General features: G+C 46.5%; 1 protein-coding gene across 1 annotated transcript in view; it reads right to left on the bottom strand.

Moving 5' to 3' along the window:
* Nucleotides 1-5,005: 5,005 nt before the first annotated feature.
* Pdzd2 (PDZ domain containing 2) overlaps nucleotides 5,006-22,000 on the bottom strand; it is a 347,654-nt gene continuing 330,659 nt past the window's right edge. The window contains 6 exon segments of the mRNA XM_048368575.1: nucleotides 5,006-7,760; nucleotides 10,358-10,492; nucleotides 12,416-12,686; nucleotides 13,909-14,010; nucleotides 18,013-18,130; nucleotides 19,126-21,998. Coding sequence (XP_048224532.1) covers nucleotides 7,594-7,760; nucleotides 10,358-10,492; nucleotides 12,416-12,686; nucleotides 13,909-14,010; nucleotides 18,013-18,130; nucleotides 19,126-21,998 — 3,666 coding nt within the window. The 3' untranslated portion in view covers nucleotides 5,006-7,593.

Here is a 22,000-nt window from a genome sequence, read left to right as displayed (position 1 = left end):
GCTAGCCTGTCATTCGTATTTTTGTATTCTCAGTTTACTTACAGATGAAATTTTACTTTGTCTAACATTATATTTCAATGCAAGGCTTGGCAAACTTTTTCTTAGAACCAGAATAGTATTTTAGGTTTTGTGAGCCACATATGGTGTTTGTTGGCAACTACTCTATTCCCTCTACTGAATTAAAGCTGTCATTGGAAATAAAGATAAAGGGTGAGGCTATGTTGCAGTAAAACTTCACAGAAACAGGCAGCTGGCATGGACTAGTCTTTGCAATGCATGGGGAAAGAGATTTTTCTGTCCATTAAAAGAAGCCTGTTTTTCTCTCGGTGGTAATATAATATAGAAACTATTAGTGTAAAATTTCTTCTCATAAGATGAATTCCGGAAATAGGTACTGGTATGATAAAGTTTCTTTGCAGGTGGAAATTAGGGTTTTTTTCCTCCTGAGAAGATTTGAGAAGCCAGTAATGGATGTTTCTAAGTTACTCCACTTGACAGCCACGTCAGTATTCTTGAATTAAGGGGTAGGGGACAAGAGCCTGGCCCATACTTGGGTTCATGTGCGTGCTCACTAGTGCTGTTTGCCTTTGGTTCTGCTTCAGGACATATTTCTCCATCCAGAGGGAAGGAATGATTGTACAGTCTTGGGGGGCTGGTAGTTATCTAGGACTCATTTTCACACAAAGGCTGTTTGTTATCATCTTTAAAGCAGGAATGATGTGTCTCCATGGAAATAAGCAGTAGTTCCACTGCTTAATGGTATTTTGGTTAAAAGCCATCAGACCCAGCAATCAGGAAGTGGATTTTTACAATAAGCGTTGAGTTAAATATCTTCTGTGCAGAGAATTTTTTTTGGCAGCTTAATATATTGAATTTACCAGTGTTTCTGAAAGCAAGCTGATCCAGTCCAGTACTCTCACATAAGCTTACTAAATGTGTACTTTGTGCCTGGTGAAGGCTTCCTTGACCTCCAGTTAGTAACCTTCATTTAATGAAGAACAAGCCCAGGGTGGCTGTTCTGTCTCACACTAGTAGCTGCTCAAGCTGCTGGACGCCCTCTAGCCACAGTGTTTTCTTATATGGGCACTAGGAAGAGGTTTGTTCTCTCCAGGAGAAACAGCCACAGGAGCAAGAATGTAAAAACTCGTGCAAATAAAGCTATCAGGATAACTTGCATAAATTATTTTGCAGTATGAAAAACTTGACTAATACATCTTTTTTAGAGGAAAGAACCACTCAATAATTTCACATGGCCAAGAAAACATCACTAGCCTACAGAAGTGGATTGACCAATGACTTCTGACTCTTATCCATATCCCTTTTCATTGTTGTGGAAAGATGGGTGCAATAGTCTTTATAAGATATTAAGCCCTTGCAGTTGGTCATTACTGAAAATGAGAACCTCTAGTATCCTGACATTTTAAGTGACAACACAGGGCCAGTGGTGATACCTCTTCTGATAGTGACATAGTGACACAGGTCCATAACTGCCAAGCATGGCTGCTCTTATTCCAGCAGTATGGACATTGCCATTCACAAGTTTTATGTAAGAACCCCCTGCCCCTTCTCTGCTGGGTCATGAGGCTTGATTCAAGGCTGGGGCGCTATCCTTGAGATTTTTGCTCAAGGCTAACACTCTACCACTTCCACTATTCACTATTAATTGGAGATAAGAGTCTCATGGACTTTCCTACCCAGGCTAGCTTTGAACTTCAATCCTCAGATCTCAGCCTTCTGAGGAGCTAGAATTGCAGGAGGAGCCACTGGCATGCAGTTTATGTGAAATCTTTATGAAGTTTGTTTGATTTCTACCTGTCACCTCTCCAACCTCTGTGCCAACCTGTATTGTCAGTTAATAAGCTCCACTTCATCCATGTCAAGATGATCAACAAATTCAGCCCATGGAGTCTCAGAGTGATGGGCCTGCTTTGGGTAAGTTCTGCACAAATGCCATCTATTCACTAGTAGTACCAGAAAGTATGGAGACTAACCATGTGTACTGTCCTTCAAAGGGGAATGAGTGGTAACGTTTTATTGTGCACACTTTATTAGCCATTGTTAGAATCCTATTTATTCCTAATGGAATGCTGATGTAATATGACTGCTTCTAACATCAGACACTGGCATGCCATTTATGTGTTGCAGTTAAGGTTGTAGAGAGACTGGTTTATTATTTATTTATTTTTGGTTGGCTGTAGTTTAAACTTAGGGCCTAGGCACTGTCCCTGAGCTATTTTGTTCAAAACTAGTGTTCTACTGTTTGAGCTACAGGCCGATTCCTGGCTTTCTGGTGGTTAATTGGAGATAAAAGTCTTGAACTTTCCTACCCAGCTGGCTTTGAACCGGGATTCTCAGATCTCAGCCTCCTGAGTACCTACGATTAGCAGGTTGAGCCACCAGTACCTGGTTCAGCTTTATTCTTTTAAATGGCTTCATTATGTAGCTTAAGGTTTTCCATTGTGGACATTTGGACTATGACAAATTTACATGTTCTTATACATGTCTTATATTTCTCTTGTGGGTTGGGGGAGGGTAGCCCTAGAGCTTGAACTCAGGGCTTAGGCACTATCCCTAAACTTTTTTGCGCAAGGCTAGTGTTCTACCACTTGAACTACTGCTCCTTTTCTGTTTTTGGTAGTTAATTGGAGAGAACAGTTTCATACTTTCCTGCCTGGCCTGGCTTTAAACTGTGGTCTTCAGACCTCAGCTTCCTGAATAGTTATGATTACAGGCGTGAGCTATTCATGCTATTCATATTGACTTATTCTCTCATTGGTAACATGAATGTTGGCTTCTATCCCTAAGCAATACTAATGAGAGTATCGTCGTCATAAGGGATAATTGTAAAGTTTTAATGGTGAAGGGCTTAATTATGTTTAGTTGTGTATTTATTGAAAATTTATAATTCTGTTTATACCCAACCCATTTTTGTAAATAGCATTGATTTTTATGTGTTTCAACAGGACTTAGCCCTGTGTTTGTGTCTTTGCGGATAGCATGTGGTTTTTCTTTTGCTTTCTTTTGTAATCAGAAATGTAACATACTATACTTGCATATGGCATTGGTGGAGATGTTAATTGTCCTACTAAAGAGGTGTGCCTGGTGGTTAGAGGTATCTATAAAATTGGGAAAAATAGAAAAATGGAATGTATAGATTATCAACATATCTGTTAAACTATGATTGAAGTGCAAATGAAAAAACACTTAACGTAGACTAGAGCCACATGTTGACAGCTCCTGCCTGTAATCCTAGCTACTTTGGCTGTGACCTGGAGAATTGCTGTTCAAACCTCAGGCAGAAAAGACCATAGACTCTTTAACCCCAATTAACTAGCAAAAAGCCAGACTTGGAAGCATGACTCAAGTGGAAGAGCACCATCTATGAGCAAGCAGGGTGAACAGGCTTGAGGCCCTGGCACCTCAGTACTGGGGGTAGGAAATTAGTTTAAGACAACCATAACACAGATCAAGAGTTAGAACCTTGATTGGCACCGAGAAGCTGTTTGAGCCTTCCTCCCAATTATAGTCTTCCTAACCTCTAAGACTAAGTACGTGTTCTGACCTAGCTGCTTTTCTTTTTTAGGAGTTTATTTTCTGTTTTCTTTTTGCCTTGTGCTTGCTAGTCAAGTACTCTACTACTTGAGCCACATGTCTCAATTCTTTTGTGTTTAGCTTGTTTTTTAGATAGGGTCTCTTGACAACTTTTTCCCTGGCTGGCTTTGAACTCTGGGGTCCTGATTACCCTAGTGCACTACCATGTACACCGTGTCCTGCTGTTTTTTGCCTGGGCTGGCTTTGACTGCGATCTGCTGTTTCAACTTCCTGAATAGGTAGGATTGTAGGCATGAGCCAAATACTCAGCAAGTTGATACATCTTTTCATCTGGGTTCTTCCCTTCATCTTTATATTATCTTCCCATTGGGAAATATTCAATGAGGGTAAAATTGATGCAGCTGGGTCATAAGTCCTTGGAGTTTTCCAAAGTTTAGATTTTGGTGATTGTATTTGCATGTTGTAATTTAACACACCTTGGTAGTTGACTGTAGAGGTTTAGTCAGACTCAGGTTTCTGTGTGCAGGCAATACGTCTTCCGAGTGGTAGCATGTACTTCTATCAGGAGGCACAGAATACCTCTCTCTCTCCTTTGGTGATGCTAGTTGCCTTGCTATTAAAATCTCGGATGCTGTGTACAGTGGTGAGTTTAATTCTTACCATTTCTCTTTTGTTTACTAGAATAGTTTATAAAAAGAAAATTCCCTATAAGTTTAAATCTTGGTTGCCAACCTGTTATTAGTTGCTGGGAAGGAGAGTAGATATCTGAGAAAAATTAAAGAATCATTATGAAAAATGAGAAATAATTGACAAGGAAACTGCTGAGGAGCATTGGGGGTCCAGGTGAAGCTGGAAACAATTTTAAGTGTTTTTCTGTGGGATTGTAGGCTTTTTTGGGGCTTGAACCTCAGGGCCTGTGAGCTGACTTTGAGCTCTTTTGCTCAAGACTAGTGCTCTACTACTATGAGCCACAGCTCAAAAGTTTTCTGGTGGTTAATTGGAGATGAGTCTCATGGACTTTTCTGCCTGGGCTGGCTTTGAACTATGATTCTCATCAGCTCTTCACCTCCTGAGTGGCTAGGATTACAGCATAGGCCACCTGTACCTGGTGATTGTGGGATTTTTGTTTAAGGAATCAGGCCAGATGCTGGAAAGCTAGGCTACTGGGGCCAAAGGCTGTGTGAGACATAGCTGTGTTCTACTACAGGGGTCTGGTGTTAGGGTGGGGTTCTCATGGGGACTTGTCAAGGGAAGTTGATGCTTCATGTAGTGACCCAAACAAAGAGAAGGAGGTTGCGATGAGTCAGCTATTTAAGTTTAAGAGATGGAGTGGTTTGGATTGCGTCAAGATCAAATGTGGCCATGGAAGAGAATAGCTATCCTGAGTTCTTTTGCCTTTGTACCTCTCACCTATAAAGCATTAGGTAACAGAGTTTTTGGTTGTTGTTTTTAAACCTTGATATTACTCCAAAAATACAGAAGAGTGAAAAAAGCCAAGTAGTAAGGAGCGTTTATTTTTTAAAATTACTTAAAAAATTGTTTACAGAGATGTGGATTTATATAACTTGGCAACAACCTCTTAAAAATGTACAGACTATTTCATTATTGCACTTACTCTTTAATATATAAGGCATTTTATTTTACATAAATAAAGGATAATGTATAATATTGTACAACAGATGTGGTGCCAATTAAGTCAACCGTACAACTCAATGAGATGTGTGAGGATGGAAAGGGAACCCAGTCTACTTCAGTCTTCACGGTATTTTCTTGCAACTACGATGTACATGTTATAACACATATTTACTCTCATAGCTTCACTGTGAATGACTGACTAGTTTTAAAAAACGAAACAAAATTTTCGTAGGACAATACCATTAGTGTTCAAGTCAAGAAGTGTGGGCATTTATTAGACTAATTAGAAATACTAGTCATGCTGTGAACACTGAAGACAAATAAATAGCTTTCTATCTCAGAGTCAGACAGTTTCGCTTTTGCTTCTTCCTTCACTTCCTACTGTTGGCCATGGAATCCTTCTGGCAAGATCTAGTAGAAATGGCTGACAACTTTAAGATAGTGTGGTTAGCCAGATGCCCACCCTTGGGCTCTTGACATGAAGATTAAGGACTATCAGAAAGGAACCATTTCGTTGCTCTCTCCCTACAAAAGACTGTGTATTTCTTAACAGGCATAGCTTTGAAGAATGGAGGGAAAAAAATAGTTTTCAGTGTTGACTCGAAGTAGTCTATTGTCACATAGGCAAGAAGCAGAAACCATGACACTGTCCCCAGAGACTTTAAAAAAAAATGTAGCATGCACCTTGCACAGACTTCTTACACTATCCTAACTGCAATGAAAAGTAGAAGCTAAATCAGATTTTTCTAGCTAACCCCTGTACTATGTTTTCCTTTGTATAATCTCTTGAGAATGAGCCAGATATTGATTCCCATCTGAGGGAGCTGACTACTGGTGGCTAGTGGGATTGCTCAGAAAAAATGACAAAGGCAACAGCTTGAGCACCTACCTCCATGAGCTCAGCTGTAGGTTATTTAAAGAAGTTGCCAACATAACATCTTATTGTCATGCACGCAAGTATGACAAATGCAGTCTCTGTCCGTGTTTCCAGGACTCGACGGGCTGCACCGCACTGCCTGAGGATGTGGGTTCAGTACAACCCAGTCATCCACCTCGACAGTTTCTCACCCTGTTTTTCCATTTTCCTCCTGGTGACATTTTGGTAAAAGAAGCTGATGGGGGCTTTGGAATTTGAGAAAAGAAAAATACAGTACGAGAGCAGAAAAGCCAACTTGGTGACAAGGGAAGGCATGTCGGATGGGAATGCTTTGCAGAAGTGCATGGCAGCTGAGGGACTTGCACAAGCAGCATGCGTTAACAATTGTCTTACATAGGATGGCATTTTTGGCAAAAGGAAAAGTTTGCAAATCAGGAAAACCCAAACAGCAAGAACTTCAATCACTGTAGAGCTCTGCCATTTACCAGGATCAAAGACCCACTGCTTAGAAATGCTACATTTCATCAGTGTGTTGGTAGATGGGGGAACCCACCCAACCAACAAAAATCTCTTCCAGAGGATTCCTTTAAGTGCCCCACTCTGGACTATGTTGACAAATCCAAGGACACTAAGAAGGTACTCAATTTCTAAAATATTTTGTAGCTGGAGTGGAGGGCATGTAGAAATGTGAAACCCATTGATTTGCTAGTTTTGCCTGTTCTTTGTTGATCGGTCTGGAATTTAATCATTTACTCGAGACAAGTTTGAAAGTAGATGCAAGGTGCTTTCAGATAGGGAATGTCTACTCCGGCCAAGCAGCAAAGCCCACAGCTATTTAATATGGTTGATTGAATGGTTGTTCTGTAAAACACCCTGATGACTTAAACTTATAGAAGTAGAAAATGATCAATATTTCTTAGGTTGAGTTGAACTCTGCATCTATACATTATACTCATTAAAAAATACTTTCTGAATTTTGCTTTTTTATTTTTGGGATAATTCCTGAGCTCAGCCTAATAATTAGGACATAAATTTTATTTTAAAGTCTCATTTTCTTTTCAGGGTAACATATATAGACCTACAGCTCTCTTCTTCCATTGAATGCCTAAAGGCATTGTGTCATTTAGTTATAAAACTATATAAAACTAGATAGTCTTTAAACTGAGACATTCTGTCACCCCTCCATTTCCTACTCCTCAAGTACTGTATGTTGGGAGAGGTGCCAAGAGGGATAGGAAGATGTGTAGTTAGGTGTTTTAGATGAAGTTCAATGTCACCTCTTGTGTCCCCACTGTAGTTATAAGGGGCAGGCACTGGAGCAGACTGACCACCAACTGGGATGTCCAGGTGGAGGTCCCCAGCCTCAATGCCGCCGAGACACAATAGGTTAGGCTTCAGGTGTGCGTACAGGTGAAGATTTTTACATAGAGTCCTCTATACCACTGTCTGTTGTTTCAAGAACCTATCACTTGAAGTCATTCTGATTTGTTAGAAGACAAGAACTGAGGAAAGGAGATGCTGGGTGAAATTCACGAGGAGTTCCTGTGCTTCCTAATTACTAACTGCACAGGGCCTTCTGGAACCGACTTCATGATATTCCAGGCGTCGAAGTGCAGGAGCCCAACAAGGGGTTTCCCGTTAATAGCAAGGATTTCATCTCCAGCTTCTATTGTTCCCGTTCGCTCCGCTGCGCCGCCTGTGAGAACAAATGCAAAATAAGGGCATGGCTCCTGCGCAGTTGAAATAAATCTAAGAAAACTGGAAATCTAAATGAGAAATAACAGGTTGGATGGGTCCACTAAACAGTGTGTTACACAAAAATACTCAACTCTCTCTAGTTGCATACCAAATACAAGCAAGACAAAAAGCAGCAACCAAAAAGGGAAGATACATTGTATTAACAAAAAGTTCATTTGCAGACTAAAAGAACAACGTGTGAGGGCTGGGAATATGGCCTAGTGGCAAGAGTGCTTGCCTCCTACACATGAAGCTCTCAGTTCGATTCCCCAGCGCCACATATATGGAAAACGGCCAGAAGGGGCACTGTGGCTCAGGTGCTAGCCTTGAGCAAGAAGAAGCCGGGGACAGTGCTCAGGCCCAGAGTTCAAGGCCCAGGACTGGCCAAAAAAAAAAACAAAAAACGTGTGGTTGAAGGTGTGGCCCAGGGTTAGAGTGCTTGCCTAGCAAGCTTGAGACTCCTGAGTTCAAACTCTGGCAACCACCCCTTCCTTGTCCAAAACAACAACAACAGTATTTCTGGTCCAAAGATTAAGCCAGAAGCTGGAAAAAAAACAACAACCCTCAATTCAAACCAAAGTGCCTCAAACCCCAAAATGTTTCATATTAGGGAGGCTCAGGCTATACTGCTGCACTGCTTTCTGTTCTTTGTAGCAAAAGACACAAGAAAATGAAGAGAAACCTCCAGCCATTACTGAGTGGGAGGTAGAAGGTAAGAAAATGATGTCATTGGACAGACTTCTAAGTGCATTCAACTCGCTACTCTTCAAAAAGACTGAAGAGGGCCCTCCCTCCCCAAGTATTACATTCAGGCTTAGAGCTGGAGGGTGTGGCTTGTTTTGGCTGCTACTCAGACCTATAAGGAGAGCTGTTTCCACCCCCACCTTACTGTAAGGCAGAGAACAGGTCCCAAGCCCTTTCCATCAGGTAATGTCTACTTCCAACTGTCATAAAGTCAGGAAGTTTCACCCTTTCTCCTGGGTGGGCATGGAACTCCTGACCTCCAGTGCACATTTTACTTTCTACTGCGGCTTCATTTCCACTTTCACCCATGAAGAAGATGTTTTAAAATTCCTGAGCTAAGAAAGCAAAGACACAGTTCCTTGTTTATATGTAATGGTTTGCTACAACTGAGAACTGAACTGGAATTGAGTGTGACAGGTTCAGGGCAAAGAACCAACAAGGATGGTTTTGGGAGGAGTGACGTGGGAGTGCGCGCCTTGAGCAAAAGAAACTCAGGGACTGCACCCAGACCCAGAGTTCAAGCCCCAGGACTGGCAAAAAATAAAAACAGTAGTGTGTGTGTGTGTGTGTGTGTGTGTGTGTGTGTGTGTGTGTGTGTGCGCGCCCACGCGGTCCTAGGGATTGAAATTGGGGTGTGGGCACTGTCCCTGCATGCTCACTGCTCTTTTTAGCTCTACCGCTTGTGCCACAGCTCCATTGACAGCTTTTTTTTTCTTTTTAGTTTATTGGAAATAGTCTTACAGACTTTCCTTCCCCTGCTGGCTTTGAGCTACAGGCCTCAGATCTCAGCCTACCGAGGAGCTGGGAGCACCAGGCGTGGGCCACAGGTGCCTGGCTACTAAGAACTTTTTTTTTTTAGTTTTCTTGTTGAGACCATGATCAAAAGGATCTCAAACTTGCTACCTGATGCTTTTACTCAATGGCTACCTGAACCATGCCTCCGACTCCTGTTTCTTAATGACCTACCTGTTTCTAATGACCTTAACTCACTTAGTTTCTGTAGCTTTACATGGGCATCTATTTGTAAGTATTATGTGTTAATATTGATGGTGAAATTGCATCATTAATACAGGTGTTCAGCTATGGAACTGAAAGAGAATTTTGAAAATTGTGCAAGATCATAAAATGAAATATTTCCCCATCTCAGTGATGTCTTACTATTTACTTACTGTCTAGTACTTTAAGTCAGTGAGCTATTGGCTAGTATTAGTGTTCCTGACTGGCAAGCCTGGCAGCGTTATGTAGCGTGGTACCTACCTGGCAGTGCCTCCATCACTGGGATTTTAACTTAGGGCCTTGTGCTTGCTAGGAAGACAGTCTGCCACCTGCGCCTTGCCTTCCAGCTCGCTCTATCTCCTTTTTACTCTAGGTGTTTGCCACGTAGGGTTGCTCTGACATTTTGCTTGGCCTGTGATCCTCCTGACTCTGCCTCCCAAGTGCTTAGGCTTGCATCATGGTGCCTGACCACAGTATGAGGGCTTCTTTTTTCCTTGGTTGCACTAGGGCTAGAACTCAGGGCCTTCAGCTTGCTTACACTGCTGGCACATGTCCCTCGAGCCACATCGTCAACCTTGCTTTTGCTGTTTATTTTGGAGATTTTTCTCTGCCTGGGCTGGCTTTGGGCTCTGTGACACGGAAACCACTGCGGGGCTGCCATGGGGTAAACCCTGCGTGTCACGAAGCATGAAAGGTGCTTCAGATTTTCAAAAAGTTGGATTTCCAAACAGAAAGCACTGCTTTTTTCATGGTGATACAAGTGGAAAGGAAACAGCTAGCAGGAAGCAGACTGAATTTTGTGTTTTAGGACTTTACCTTTGTACACCCTTTTAATGACCAGGGGCCCATCTCCAGACACAGATGACTTTCCTCCATCCAGACTCAATCCCAGCCCAGCGGACGTCTTCAGCATCTCCACGCACAGAGCATCGCGGGCCGCTCCGCTTCTCCCTTTCATCAAGATGAAGATGACAAGGCCGCTAGCACAGGGCTCACCGTCCCAGCCCCCCGAGGCATTACCTCCGGCCCCCACAGATTCCTTGCAGCCTCAGGTGCTTCCTGTGGCCTTTGGGGCCAGCATTAGGGTTGGTGTCCCAGGCTGGAGAGGGCTGTTGCCCGAGCACCCTCTGCACTCCATGTGCTTCTGCAGCTGTGGAGGCCAAGAGAATGTGCGAGGCCCAGACAGAAATCCCCAGCAGGTGATCTGCTCTCGTCAAGCCCTAGGGTGTACACGTCTCAGGGAGGATGAAAGCCAATTTCCTACCAACTCTGGCTGCCATGGCAACCGTGTTACCATCTGTTACTGCAATCGACAGTACCAAAGTGCCCAGCTTCACTTGTCCTGGAAGCTCCCTGGAACGGGTGCACTGCTTTCCTTACCCTGTGCCCCAAGGGCTGCTGGGAGAGAGGAAAGCCAGCCTCAGGGCATGGCTGCCCTCATTGGCATCTGGCTGTTCTGTGGGGAGAAGCGTTGCCATAGTGACGCTTGCTCCGTGGCAAGGGACAAACTGTGCTTGTTTGGAGATGCCAGGCTGGAGTTGGTAGGAATGGTACGCTTGCCAAGTGCTTGCCAAGCCAAGGATGTTAAGAGCGGTGTGGAAAGGCGCCCTTAGATGCTTGCGAGGAGGGAAGGACAAAGGAATGAGAACTGCAGAATGTGAAGGCCAGGCCTTTCCCGGCTTACAGCAGGCCAGCTGAAGGGCATTTCCTATCGCTGAGGGTGGCCGGATGTTTCAGTAGGTGACTCTAAAAGAAGCCTGTCACAACCCTCTCAAGGCCAGCTCCCCATGGCATCCGCCAACATGAATGGCACCATTCCTGCTCTCTGTTTCTGCTTAAATTGAGCAGGGGGAGTTTATCTTCCGTGTCACCCCAAGTCAGGTGTGCGGACTGCTTAGGGGAAGGAATGATAGCAGAAGTCTGAGAATCCCCAAGGAAAAGGAATAGGGGAACTGAAGCTTCTGGGGTGCTTACAGCCTGGTAACGGTGTAATCACCGGTGGATTTTCCCACTTTCATCATCACAACGCCTAGGTGTGAAGAGGCCGCAGGACCACTTCATGATCGCGAGTGACAGGACAGTCCTCTAGCTGACATCACCCGGCTCGAAGCTGTGTGAGCTGTCAGGATCTGTGCTACTATGTTATTCCCTTTGCCCGACAGACTTCCCACAATTCCATTCAAAACATGCCGAGGAGCTGAGGTGGTGATTGGAAGGGTGTGGTGACAAAGCAGGAAGGGGCGTCCTGGAGCCGGAGGGTGCGGGCAGGTGGGTGGGAGGAGTTACAGCGCTCAGCGGCTGCTGTACCCGTAGTGAGGCCATGGTGAAGCTCTGCAGAGGCAGAGAAAGGCTGCCTCCCCGACAGTGCCCAGCCTGCACTTGCCCGCAGACGTGCGTGGAACCCGTGTGCCCGCTGGAGAGGCTGGCGCAGAGTGGAACTTTGTGGAAAGGTCATGAAATCGGATTCCGAACCCCCTCTCAGTGGATGAAGGCTGCAGCCCGATTAAACACACAGAAACACCTTGGCCCTCCATTCCTTATTTCTCCGAAGACAGATGATTACCCTTACTGTTTCCCAGGGACAAGCCTCACACTGGAATTACTCCTTCAACATAGATTCCTCTATCACAAGCGTCCCTTGTGTGACTGAGCAGCCACTTAATCTCAGCGAGAGGCTACAACCATGAAAGGCCTTCCTTCTTAGCACTCATTTGAAGTCAACAGTGGCTTTAGTGGGATTTAAAAAGAATACTTTGTATTTTTCAAGGAGCCTCTAAAAACCACTAGACTTCCCTTTATTTTTTTTTGTGACCCAAGAATTAAGCCATTATTTTAGATCCACATGGCTGGATCCTGCCAGCGACTCATCCTTACCATTCCCTGGCTCCAGCGCTGTGGGCTTTCTGGGCAGCACACCCTTCCCATTGGCCAGAGCTGGCTCCTGCTTGGGGGCGGGCCTGGGCTGCTCCGTCCCCTTCCTGATGACCATGAGGGCGCGGTTGTGCAGCTGGGCCTCATGCAGAGCCTTCATGACATCTTCCTGGACTAAGCCAGCCAGACAGGAGCCATTGATGGAGAGAAGGTAATCTCCTGGGTTCACAGTCCCTTCCTGAGAAGCCGCCCCCTGGGAATACATCCTATGGACCTGGGGCAGCAAGGAAAAGGGGACGAAAGTTACATCCACATAGGACTTTTATGATGACACAAGAGTAATACTAATTCTGTGGTCAAGACTTCCTCATGGCACGTTTTCTAAACCACACAAGTACTTAATTGTGTGTGTGTGTGTGTGTAGAATCAATGTCAACACTAGTATCTGCTATTTTTATTCAACATTTTTTGTCAGTTCTAGGACTAGGGCTTGAACTTGGGGCCTTACCTGTTTGCTTTGCTTGCTTACTTGGCGTCCAGCCTTTTTGCTGACTAGTTGAAGAGTCAAGAGTTTTCTCAACCAAGCTGTCTCCACATCTCAGTTTCCTGAGTAGCTGGGATTCTAGGCAAGGGCCCCTGGTGCCTAGCTTATTTATGACTATTATTATTATTGTTGCCAGTCCTGGGGCATGAACTCAGGGCCTGAGCACTGTCCTTGGTTGTCTTCTTCTTCATTTTTTTTTTTGCTCAATGCTAGCAGTCTACCACTTGAGCCACAGCACCACTTCCAGCTTTTTCTGTGTATGTGGTGCTGAGGAATCAAACCCAGGGTTTCATGCATGCTAGGCAAGCACTCTACCGCCAAGCCACATTCCTAGCCCCTTATTATTATTATTTTTTTTTGGCCAGTCCTGGGCCTTGGACTCAGGGCCTGAGCACTGTCCTTGGCTTCTTCCCGCTCAAGGCTAGCACTCTGCCACTTGAGCCACAGCGCCCCTTCTGGCCGTTTTCTGTATATGTGGTGCTGGGGAATCGAACCTAGGGCCTCGTGTATCCAAGGCAGGCACTCTTGCCACTAGGCTATATCCCCAGCCCCCTTATTATTTTTTACCTAGCTTTTTGTCAGTGTGTGATATGTGCCTGGTGTCCATTGGACAGAAGGATCACAAGGGAACCGGATGCACTAGCGGATATGGGTGCCTCCTTAACCCCCTCCATTCTTTGAGTGATGCACAGCGTAAGTTACTGTTCTTCAGGAAGAAGTAATTTTATAAGCAGATATAAGTTTGCTCCATTGAGTCTCATGTATTCCCAGTGGGTATATAGGATATGTAGGCAAATTGTATGGATGTAGATAATTGTATTTGTTATGTATTGGCCTCTGGCCTACACATCAGCTACGTGTTAAAAACTGCCATTGTCAATGAAAAAATGGAATGTTGGAGCTCGGCACAAAACGCAGTGGTCTCCGAGAGCCTCAGGACATCATCACTCACCATGATTGGTTTCGGCTCCACATCCGTCCCTCCGGCCACAGTGAACCCCAGTCCTGAGCCTTCTTTTTTATTCAAGACTATGAAGAAAATATCTTCTTGGTTCTGAAGAAGAGAAACAGAACAAGAAAAAAGTTACATTTCTTGTGCTGGGAGCCAGAAGAGTTGACCTAAATCCTCCCGTAGGGTGCTCAGTGATGAGCCCGGAACTGCCAGTTGTCACAGAAAGGTGGGGGGAGCCTCTGGCTCAGGTCTCCTGTGCTCCTTCGGGGTGGTGCTTCCATGTCACCCTGTAGCTGTGGACCCCAGAAGGTGTCTCCCAAGACCCATTTGAAGCATCAGGTTCTATCTTCCCAGATCTGAGCAGAGCACACTATTTAACCAGGCAGAGAATTCTTCTTCCTGTAATTCTGGATGGCTTCTGTATAGTGACATCAGTTTCATTAGTCAAAGAAGATAAGCACTGAGAAATAGGAAGAACACAGGCACAGAGGCCTCTTGCTTTGTACACCCACCTTCCTATGGGCAGGTTATTGATTCCATCAAATATGAAGTATGTTAAAACTAATTGTAAACCTATACTGAGACTAGAACATTCTTAGAAATGTCCTAGAGAGAAGTAACAGAAGAGTTTTAAGTATCAATCAAAAGATATCTTGGAATAAAAGAATTAACTAGGCTGATCTGAATCTTGACTTTTTTGCCAACATATTAGATGACTAAACTATGTATTTTATATATACACATGTATATGTGTATATATGTGTATACACACACGCACACACACACACACAAACCTTTTTGGGTGTTCTGGGGTTGAATTTAGGGCTCTGCACTTGCTAGGCAAATGTTGTACCACTTGAGGCTCAGCCCCAGTCCTTTTTTGCTTCAGTTATTTCTCAAAGTGTGGTGGTTTTGCCTGGGATAGCCTCAGACGGTCCTACGTAACCTGTAATCACCCGAGGGGAGGATTTAGGCATGAAGTAACATGCCTCACTTATTGAGACCAGGATCTCACTGTCTTTTTGCCCTGGTTTGTCTTGAACCACAATCCTCCTGATTTCCGTCTCCCCAGTAGCTGGAATTAGAGGCATGAGGCAGCACAGCTGCTCAGCCGAACATTTTAAAGCAAGGAGTTGCGAGTTTGCACACAAAGCAATCGACAGTCCCTCACCTCCATGGATTTTCTCAAGCGTGGCAATGGAAGAAGAATATGATAATAATCCTGCTTGGTAAGAAAAACCAAAACACCAAGGGAAAACCTAGCCGTGTGTGCAGGGGAGAAGGTCCAGCAGAAGAAAGTGTTCGTCCTGGGGGTCACAGGACTGACTCATTTCTGAGCATTTTACTCCCTCAAGAGTCCATTCAAACCAAAGCGCCCTGTGCTGCCAGAATCCCGCGGGACCTTAAGGGCCAGGACGATGACGTCCAGGAGGGCGGGACTTTCCAGGAAACATGACCTTTATGCAACCAATGGGAGTCAGGCTGTGACAGGTTTGGCAGGGCACTGTGGGGGGTGGGGGGAATATTGGTGCTCCCCTCAGAATACCCGGGTGCCATCGTTCACCACCACCAGAAAGAGGCTGAGGGAAATCCGGTTGTGCACTTCTCTTTTTAGCATCTGCAAACCATACTCACCGGAGGAAAGAGTGGGACAGAAAGGTGCGAGTATGAAGATGGCTGGAAGGGGGGTGGGGAGGCGGGTTGGATGCTGGCTTCGCCTCCCTGAATCAGGCACTGGAAAGGCAGACTGCTCTGGGTGAGCGTGGGAACGATCTTCAACATCAAACTGCAACCCTGGGGTAATGATTAAACCTCCCCCTGGCGAGGGAGGCCCAGAGGAGGCCCCGAGGGCAGCACTGGGCATCTTGTCCACAGGAAATGTCACCACCTTGTACCTAGCTCCCGAGCAAGTACCTCACATCACCTCCCGAGGTTGCTTGACACTTTCTAGTTTTCTCCATCTGCATTTTAGCCAATATTGTTAATCAATTGGAGCAATGGAGCCTGCTAGCGTGGCACGACCGCTCCCTGACACACCAGAATTCTCTCAGGAAATGCTTATTGTTTGTAACAAGCAGAGGGAGGAGGAAGGTGATGGGAAAGCACCTTTTAGTGAGAGTGCTTTTTTTGTGCAGAACTATGGTTTGAACCCAGGGCCTCAGCTTGCTAGGCAATCACTGTAGCCATGGCCCCAATACTCCAGCTGTTTCTTCATTACATAGACTGGAACCAAGAAGCATGGAATCAGAAGGGAGTGAAAGCTAAAGGGCCTCAGTCTCCTTTATTCCACCCGAATTCCTCTCATCCTGGCCAATTTATTAGATCCCAAGACTGCTCTAACCCGAGAAACCCCAACTATTACCTTGAGAGTAATTTCTGGAATGGTGTCTCGGGATGATGACATTAGTCACCCAGGTATTCCTAGTAGGGAATACCTGTTTGTTTTTTTCCTCTACATCCATCTGCTTGGTTCAAATCTCTGAATATTTCTGAGAAACTGCCTTCAGAGAAGCTCTCTAGATGTGAACTATGCTTTTCTTTTGTTATTCACTGTCACATCTGATTTATCTAAAGCTCTTATTTGTAATTACTAATATGAGCTTTGTTTTGTACCCTGGACTTTAGGAGCTCTTTTTCTAAAGCCATTATACACATTGTTTATTGTTTATTTGTAAAACTATTTGTAAAACTGGACATAGCAATGTCCAGTTCTCTGATACAGTGAGTATTTTGTTATCACTATGATAGAATATCTTTAAAAAAATTTTTTTTGTTTATGTGGTTCTGAGGAATCGAACCCAGGGCCTCCTGAATGCTAGGCAAACCCTCAGCCACTAAGCCACATTCCCAGCCCCCTATCCTTAAAATTAACAGCAAATTCTATTGATGTAAGTATGAGTGTGTGTGTGTGTGTGTGTGTGTGTGTGTGTTGGTCTCAGGGATTGAACTCGGCTTGGGTGCTGCCCCTTAGGAGTTAAAAAACTCCTTGAGCCAAAAGGCTCAAGACTAGCACTCGTCACTTGAGCCACAGCTTCACTTCTAGCTTTTTGGTGGGTTAACTGAAGGTAAGAGTCTCATGGACTTTCTGAACCACAATCCTCAGAGCTCAACCTCTTGAATAGCTAAGATTACAGTCGTGAGCCACTGGCATCTAGACAATAGACATCCTATTTGATTTATTAGTCTTTTCAATTGGTTAAAGCTTTGAGATTAGCCAAGGTTATTTTTGTCACATTCTGTTTATATTTTAGAATAAAAAAGTGTAGATATCCACTTTATTCTTCAAAAGAAAAGTAGTTTCTGTAAGTACAATAGAACAAGTAATTTTGGTCATCTTTTTTTAGTCAATTACTGAGCTTTTTGCTTCACCCATCATTAATGATTTTCTTTTTAGTTCTGGGGTTTGAACTCAGGGCCTGGGCACTGTTCCTGAGCTGCCTTTGTTCAAAGCTAGCACTCTACCACATGAGCCACAGCGCCACTTCCAGCTCTTTCTGTTACTGTGGTACTGAGGAATTGTACCCAGGGCTTCGGCTTCATGCATGCTAGGCAAGTACTCTACCGCTAAGACACATTCCCAGTCCCCATTGCTGCTTTTTTGAAAAAAAAAAGTTTTAGTTCCTTGGATCATGAAGTTAAAGATGCTCTCATGAAAAAGCAATTTTTCTAAGGAGTGCTTAATCCCAGAGCATCAGTGGAGCCATGTTCATGCCCCGCTTTCACCACTAGGTGGCGCCCCTCACTAGCTGATGTCATCTTAGGTAGACCACCCAGGCACTTGTCCTTCACCAACATTTCTTCTGCTTAGAGGCCCCTCTGCGGACAAACTCTAAACATGGAGGTAGGAAGGAAGGGTGGCGACTAGGTGCTACAGGAGGATTAAAATGTTAGTGACATTAATCGTCATGGCAAGGTGTAGCTTCTGAAGTCAGCGGGCAGCTCACCAAGTTGCATTTGAAACTGAGCTATAAACCCCCCATTCCACTGCAGCCTTCCGCGGTGTGGGGAGCCCACGCTGTCCTTGGCTGGCTGCCGTGCCCGGCTGCACCAGAAGCCAGCGCTGCCCGCTGCCTCCTCTTCCTGGGTTTTCTGCATGTCACTCACCTCTGATTGTGCTTTCGCTTCCTGAATGAGATTTAGGATGGTAGATCTGGACCCCACCATCGATAAAACCGCCTGCAACCTCTGCTGCTCCCTCTCGGAGGTGAGAAGTTGATCCAAACTAAATAACAAACATATTTAAAGACTATGAAATAGAAAATTATGTCTCCATTTTATAAGATGCATTTTATACTTCTGATCATTGCTGTCTATTGGGCATAACTCTCACTTCAAACAGCCAGAAGAACCCTGCATAACCAACAGAACGTTTTTCTCTCATCATGGTGGTAGACATGAGGATCCTCTCAAGGCGGATGTGGGGTCTATCAGACATTGCCAACAGGACACTTCCAGTGTATTTAGAAGCAGTACGTAGGCTCAAATGAGATATCTGTGTGTACACGGCAGTACTGGGGCCTGAACTCAGGGCCTGGGCTGTCCCAGGCTGTCCCAGTCTGCTTTGCTCAAGGCTAGCACTCTCTCTGTCTTGAGCCACTGTGCTGCTTCTGGGTGTCTTTTGTTTTGTTTGTGCTGCCTGGTCTGGCTTTGAACGGCATGCAACACTCACATCTCAGATCTCAATACTCAGATCTGAGTAGTTAGGATTATACAAGTGAGACATTGAAAACATTCCAGAAGTTCCCTCATTTAACTGTAGTCACTTTCAAAGGCCCACGCTCTCCTGAGGAGCAGCCTCCTTTTCCTCCTTCCTACCTCCCTTGTTCCCATGTCCTGCAGAAGGTTCCCTCAGAGCCACATTTGGCAAGTTTTAATACTTCTAGCATTTTAATACTTCTGGTAATGATACTGAAAACAAGAAGGAGCTAAATGCAATGTGGTATAGTATCTGGATTGGATCCTGGAGTAGAAAAATAATATGATTAGAATGCATTCAGTCAGATCTGAACAGGCTATAGTTTAGTTGACAAGATGGTGGGGCACTGTTCATTTCTTCCTTTTGGCAAATGGGCCGTCGTTACGTAAGGTGTTATCTGTAGGCAAAGCTGAGAGCTACGTGGGAGGTTTTCATACTATTGCTCTCACTTTTCTATAAACCTAAAACAACTGTAAAATAAAGCAAGCTGATTTGCAGTACAAGAGGAGGCAGATACTTACCTAAGGGACCAGCTTGTTCCGCAAGGCAGGTCCTGGCTGGCGTCCCTTCCCTCACTGGCCACGGGGGGCGCTGTGGGCTCACCGGGAGGTGGGCAGCTCCTTGCTGGGCAGGTGGTGGTCGCTGATGCACTGAGGCCTGCCAGGCCTCCAGGAGGCGAGCTGGCCTTGGAGCCCAGCGCCCTCCTGGGGACGATCTCCAGCTGGGTCCGGAAGAGCACGGCAGTGGGCCCTGTGGGGTAGTCCTCGCCACTGCAGAGCTTGTCCAGGTCGGGCATGCTTAGGGCTCGCAGTTCCTGCAGCTTGGAGCGGGACACGGGCGAGGGCTGGGCGTGGCGCACTGAGGACTTGTTCCTCTTGGCGGGAGAGGCGGGGGTCACGGCTGGAGGGGGGATTCCTGAAGGAACGTGTGGTTTCTTGGAGTCGGAATCGGGGCCCTTGTGACTGGTCTCGGGCAGGCTCGGCCTCGGGATGACCAGTGTCATGCTGGATGGGGACTTGGTCATTGGTAGGACGAGGGTGCTGGCTTCACTTTGGGTTTCACTGCAGGAACTCAAGCTGCGCCTCAGTGACCTTGCTGCTGTGTCACCGGGGTGGCCCGGGCTCCCCGAGGCCATACTGCCGGATGACCGTCTGCTAATGGGAGGCTTGGAGCTGACGGATAGGAATGAGGATGCCCCAGATTTGGCTATGGGCCGATCGGAATTGGCCAAGTTCTCAAAAGACTTGATCCTCTGCTTCACAGAGAAAAATGAGGTAGATTCGTGGGGCCAGTTCTGCTCATAGTAGTAATGGCGCCTGGTGACTTTGATTTTGTCCGTGACTGGGGTGACGTGCCCCGGGTCCGTGGCTGGAAGGTTCCTCGTGTCCTGTAGAAGCTTCGCACTGTAGACGCCCTGCCCGTTAGCCAGGCCCAGAGTAGAGCCTTTGGGTGCCTTTGTTTCTGGGAGACCACCGCTGCACGCGGAGACCGGGCTGTCCTGCGGGGAGTGCCGGGGGCTGTGGGCGGAAGGGCTCTCCCGGCCAAAGTGGCTGGAGAACTGGGCTGGCATGGAGTACGTCCTGGTGGCTGGCCTTGGGGCAAAGTAGGGAAATTCCTCTCCATCGGGACCCGTCGCCGGGCCATTCTTGGGTGTCCCGAGGGACTCTGGGAGCTGGCCTGAACTCCTTTGGGTGGATTCTGCCTTTTTAGCAGGAAGTTGTGGGGAGGAGGTGAGCTTGGCCATGCTGATGGACCGTCGCATATCCTGCTGCACCTGGGCGGCCTGAGGCATGAGGGCGGATGGATAACTGGGGGACAGTGACTCCACGCATGGGTGGGATCTCATCCCCCGCTTCTCCTGACAGTTGCTCTGGGTCACAAGCCCTCCCTGCCTGCCACTTGCAGCTGGCTTGTCACCGTGTGTGTTCTTTGGCATCCTTTCAGAAGAGATCTCCACGATTTTGAGCTGGTTTGTTCTTTCGGAGGGCTCGCTAGCAATTTCTTTGCTTTCTCTATCCCTGGCCCCTCTCGGCTGGGGTTCTCCTGGAATGGAGTCTGCTCGGTTGGGTGTGCACGGCTCGTGGGCCACACTGTGCCTCAATGCGGCGGGGCTCACTGGCCCAGAGTCAGCTCGGCGTGCTCTGCCCTCTGGCCCACACCTGGGGGACTTGGGAGCTGGCGGGCCGCCTCGGTTGGATTCTGAGTGGACAGCCATGTGGAACCTACTACACGAACCGTGTGCAGGCAAAGGCTTGGGGGGGGTCAGGGGCGAAGTGGGCGCTCTGATGCTGGTATCTGACAAGGAGGCCTTCAATGACCCGGAGGCTGCGGGGGGCGGCTTGCTATCTGGCACGCTCTGGGGAGATGTAGGGGCGTCCACGGGGCTGTTGTCAGGTTCCTCGTGGTCAGCTCCATGGCACTGGTGGGCTATTGCCTTGGCGAGCGTTTTGTGGGAAGTCTGGGGTGACATCAGGGATTTCCTGTGGTCTGTCCCACTGACCTTCGCAGAATTGGTAGCTGGCACCTCGGAGCCAACTTTACTTTTGCTTTTAATGCTCAGTCTCCTCAGCTTAGGGCCACACTTGGGTTTCTGACCATTACTTACAGTTGTTTCCACTGAGCTCTTTTTGGAGGTGTCTTTATTTTCTAGGTTCATTTTCAGCAGAGGAGGGCTGTTGGGTACAGTCACCCCCTTTTTGTGGCTGGAACTCCATATCTGAATTTTGGAGTCAGGACTTTTGGCTGGCACTGAGGTGGGCTCCTTCTCGGTTTTGTTCTGCAAATGTGTACCTTGGCTATTTTTATTTATTTCTTTAAACCAGGCCATGATAGGCCTCTTGGAGATCATTTTTGGTTTCTGTAGCAAGTCCCCCAGGGCCTGACTTTCTGAGATGTGTAGGTTGGCCACGGTGGACTCTCCATCCTTAGGGACATCCGCACGGAAGGCACACACAGTGCCACTTAGGCTGGCACTTGTTTCTCGTTTCTTTGGGGCCTCATCTTCTAGTGGCTCCTGCCCCAAACCGTTCACCATGGCGGGGTTGCTGAGGGTGACTGGTGGGTTATAGTGAAATTTGGTGATGCCTGAACACTGGCTGTTTACCCCAGCGGAGCCAACGCTACGAAGAGCCACTGCTTCTGCTGTGCACGAGGTCCTGAGCTTCTGTGAGCCGCTTCTGTCTGTGTGGGTTTCCGGCTCCAGCGAGCTCTGCTGGAGGACTGAGATTGTCTGCAAAGCGTCCGGGAGGGAGGGGTTCGAGCCCCCCAGCAGGAAGCAGGCTGTCTCGCAGGGCTTCTCCACCGATTCGCTCAGAGCGTTGTGTTTTAATGGCAGAACTTTGGCTAGAGCCGGGCAGGGCAAAGCCTGGCCAGGAGGCTGGGCGGGCTCGTCAGCCC

Source organism: Perognathus longimembris, chromosome 19 (assembly GCF_023159225.1).
Source record: "Perognathus longimembris pacificus isolate PPM17 chromosome 19, ASM2315922v1, whole genome shotgun sequence".
Classification (NCBI taxonomy): domain Eukaryota; kingdom Metazoa; phylum Chordata; class Mammalia; order Rodentia; family Heteromyidae; genus Perognathus; species Perognathus longimembris.
This window is presented reverse-complemented; position numbering and strand designations above follow the sequence as displayed.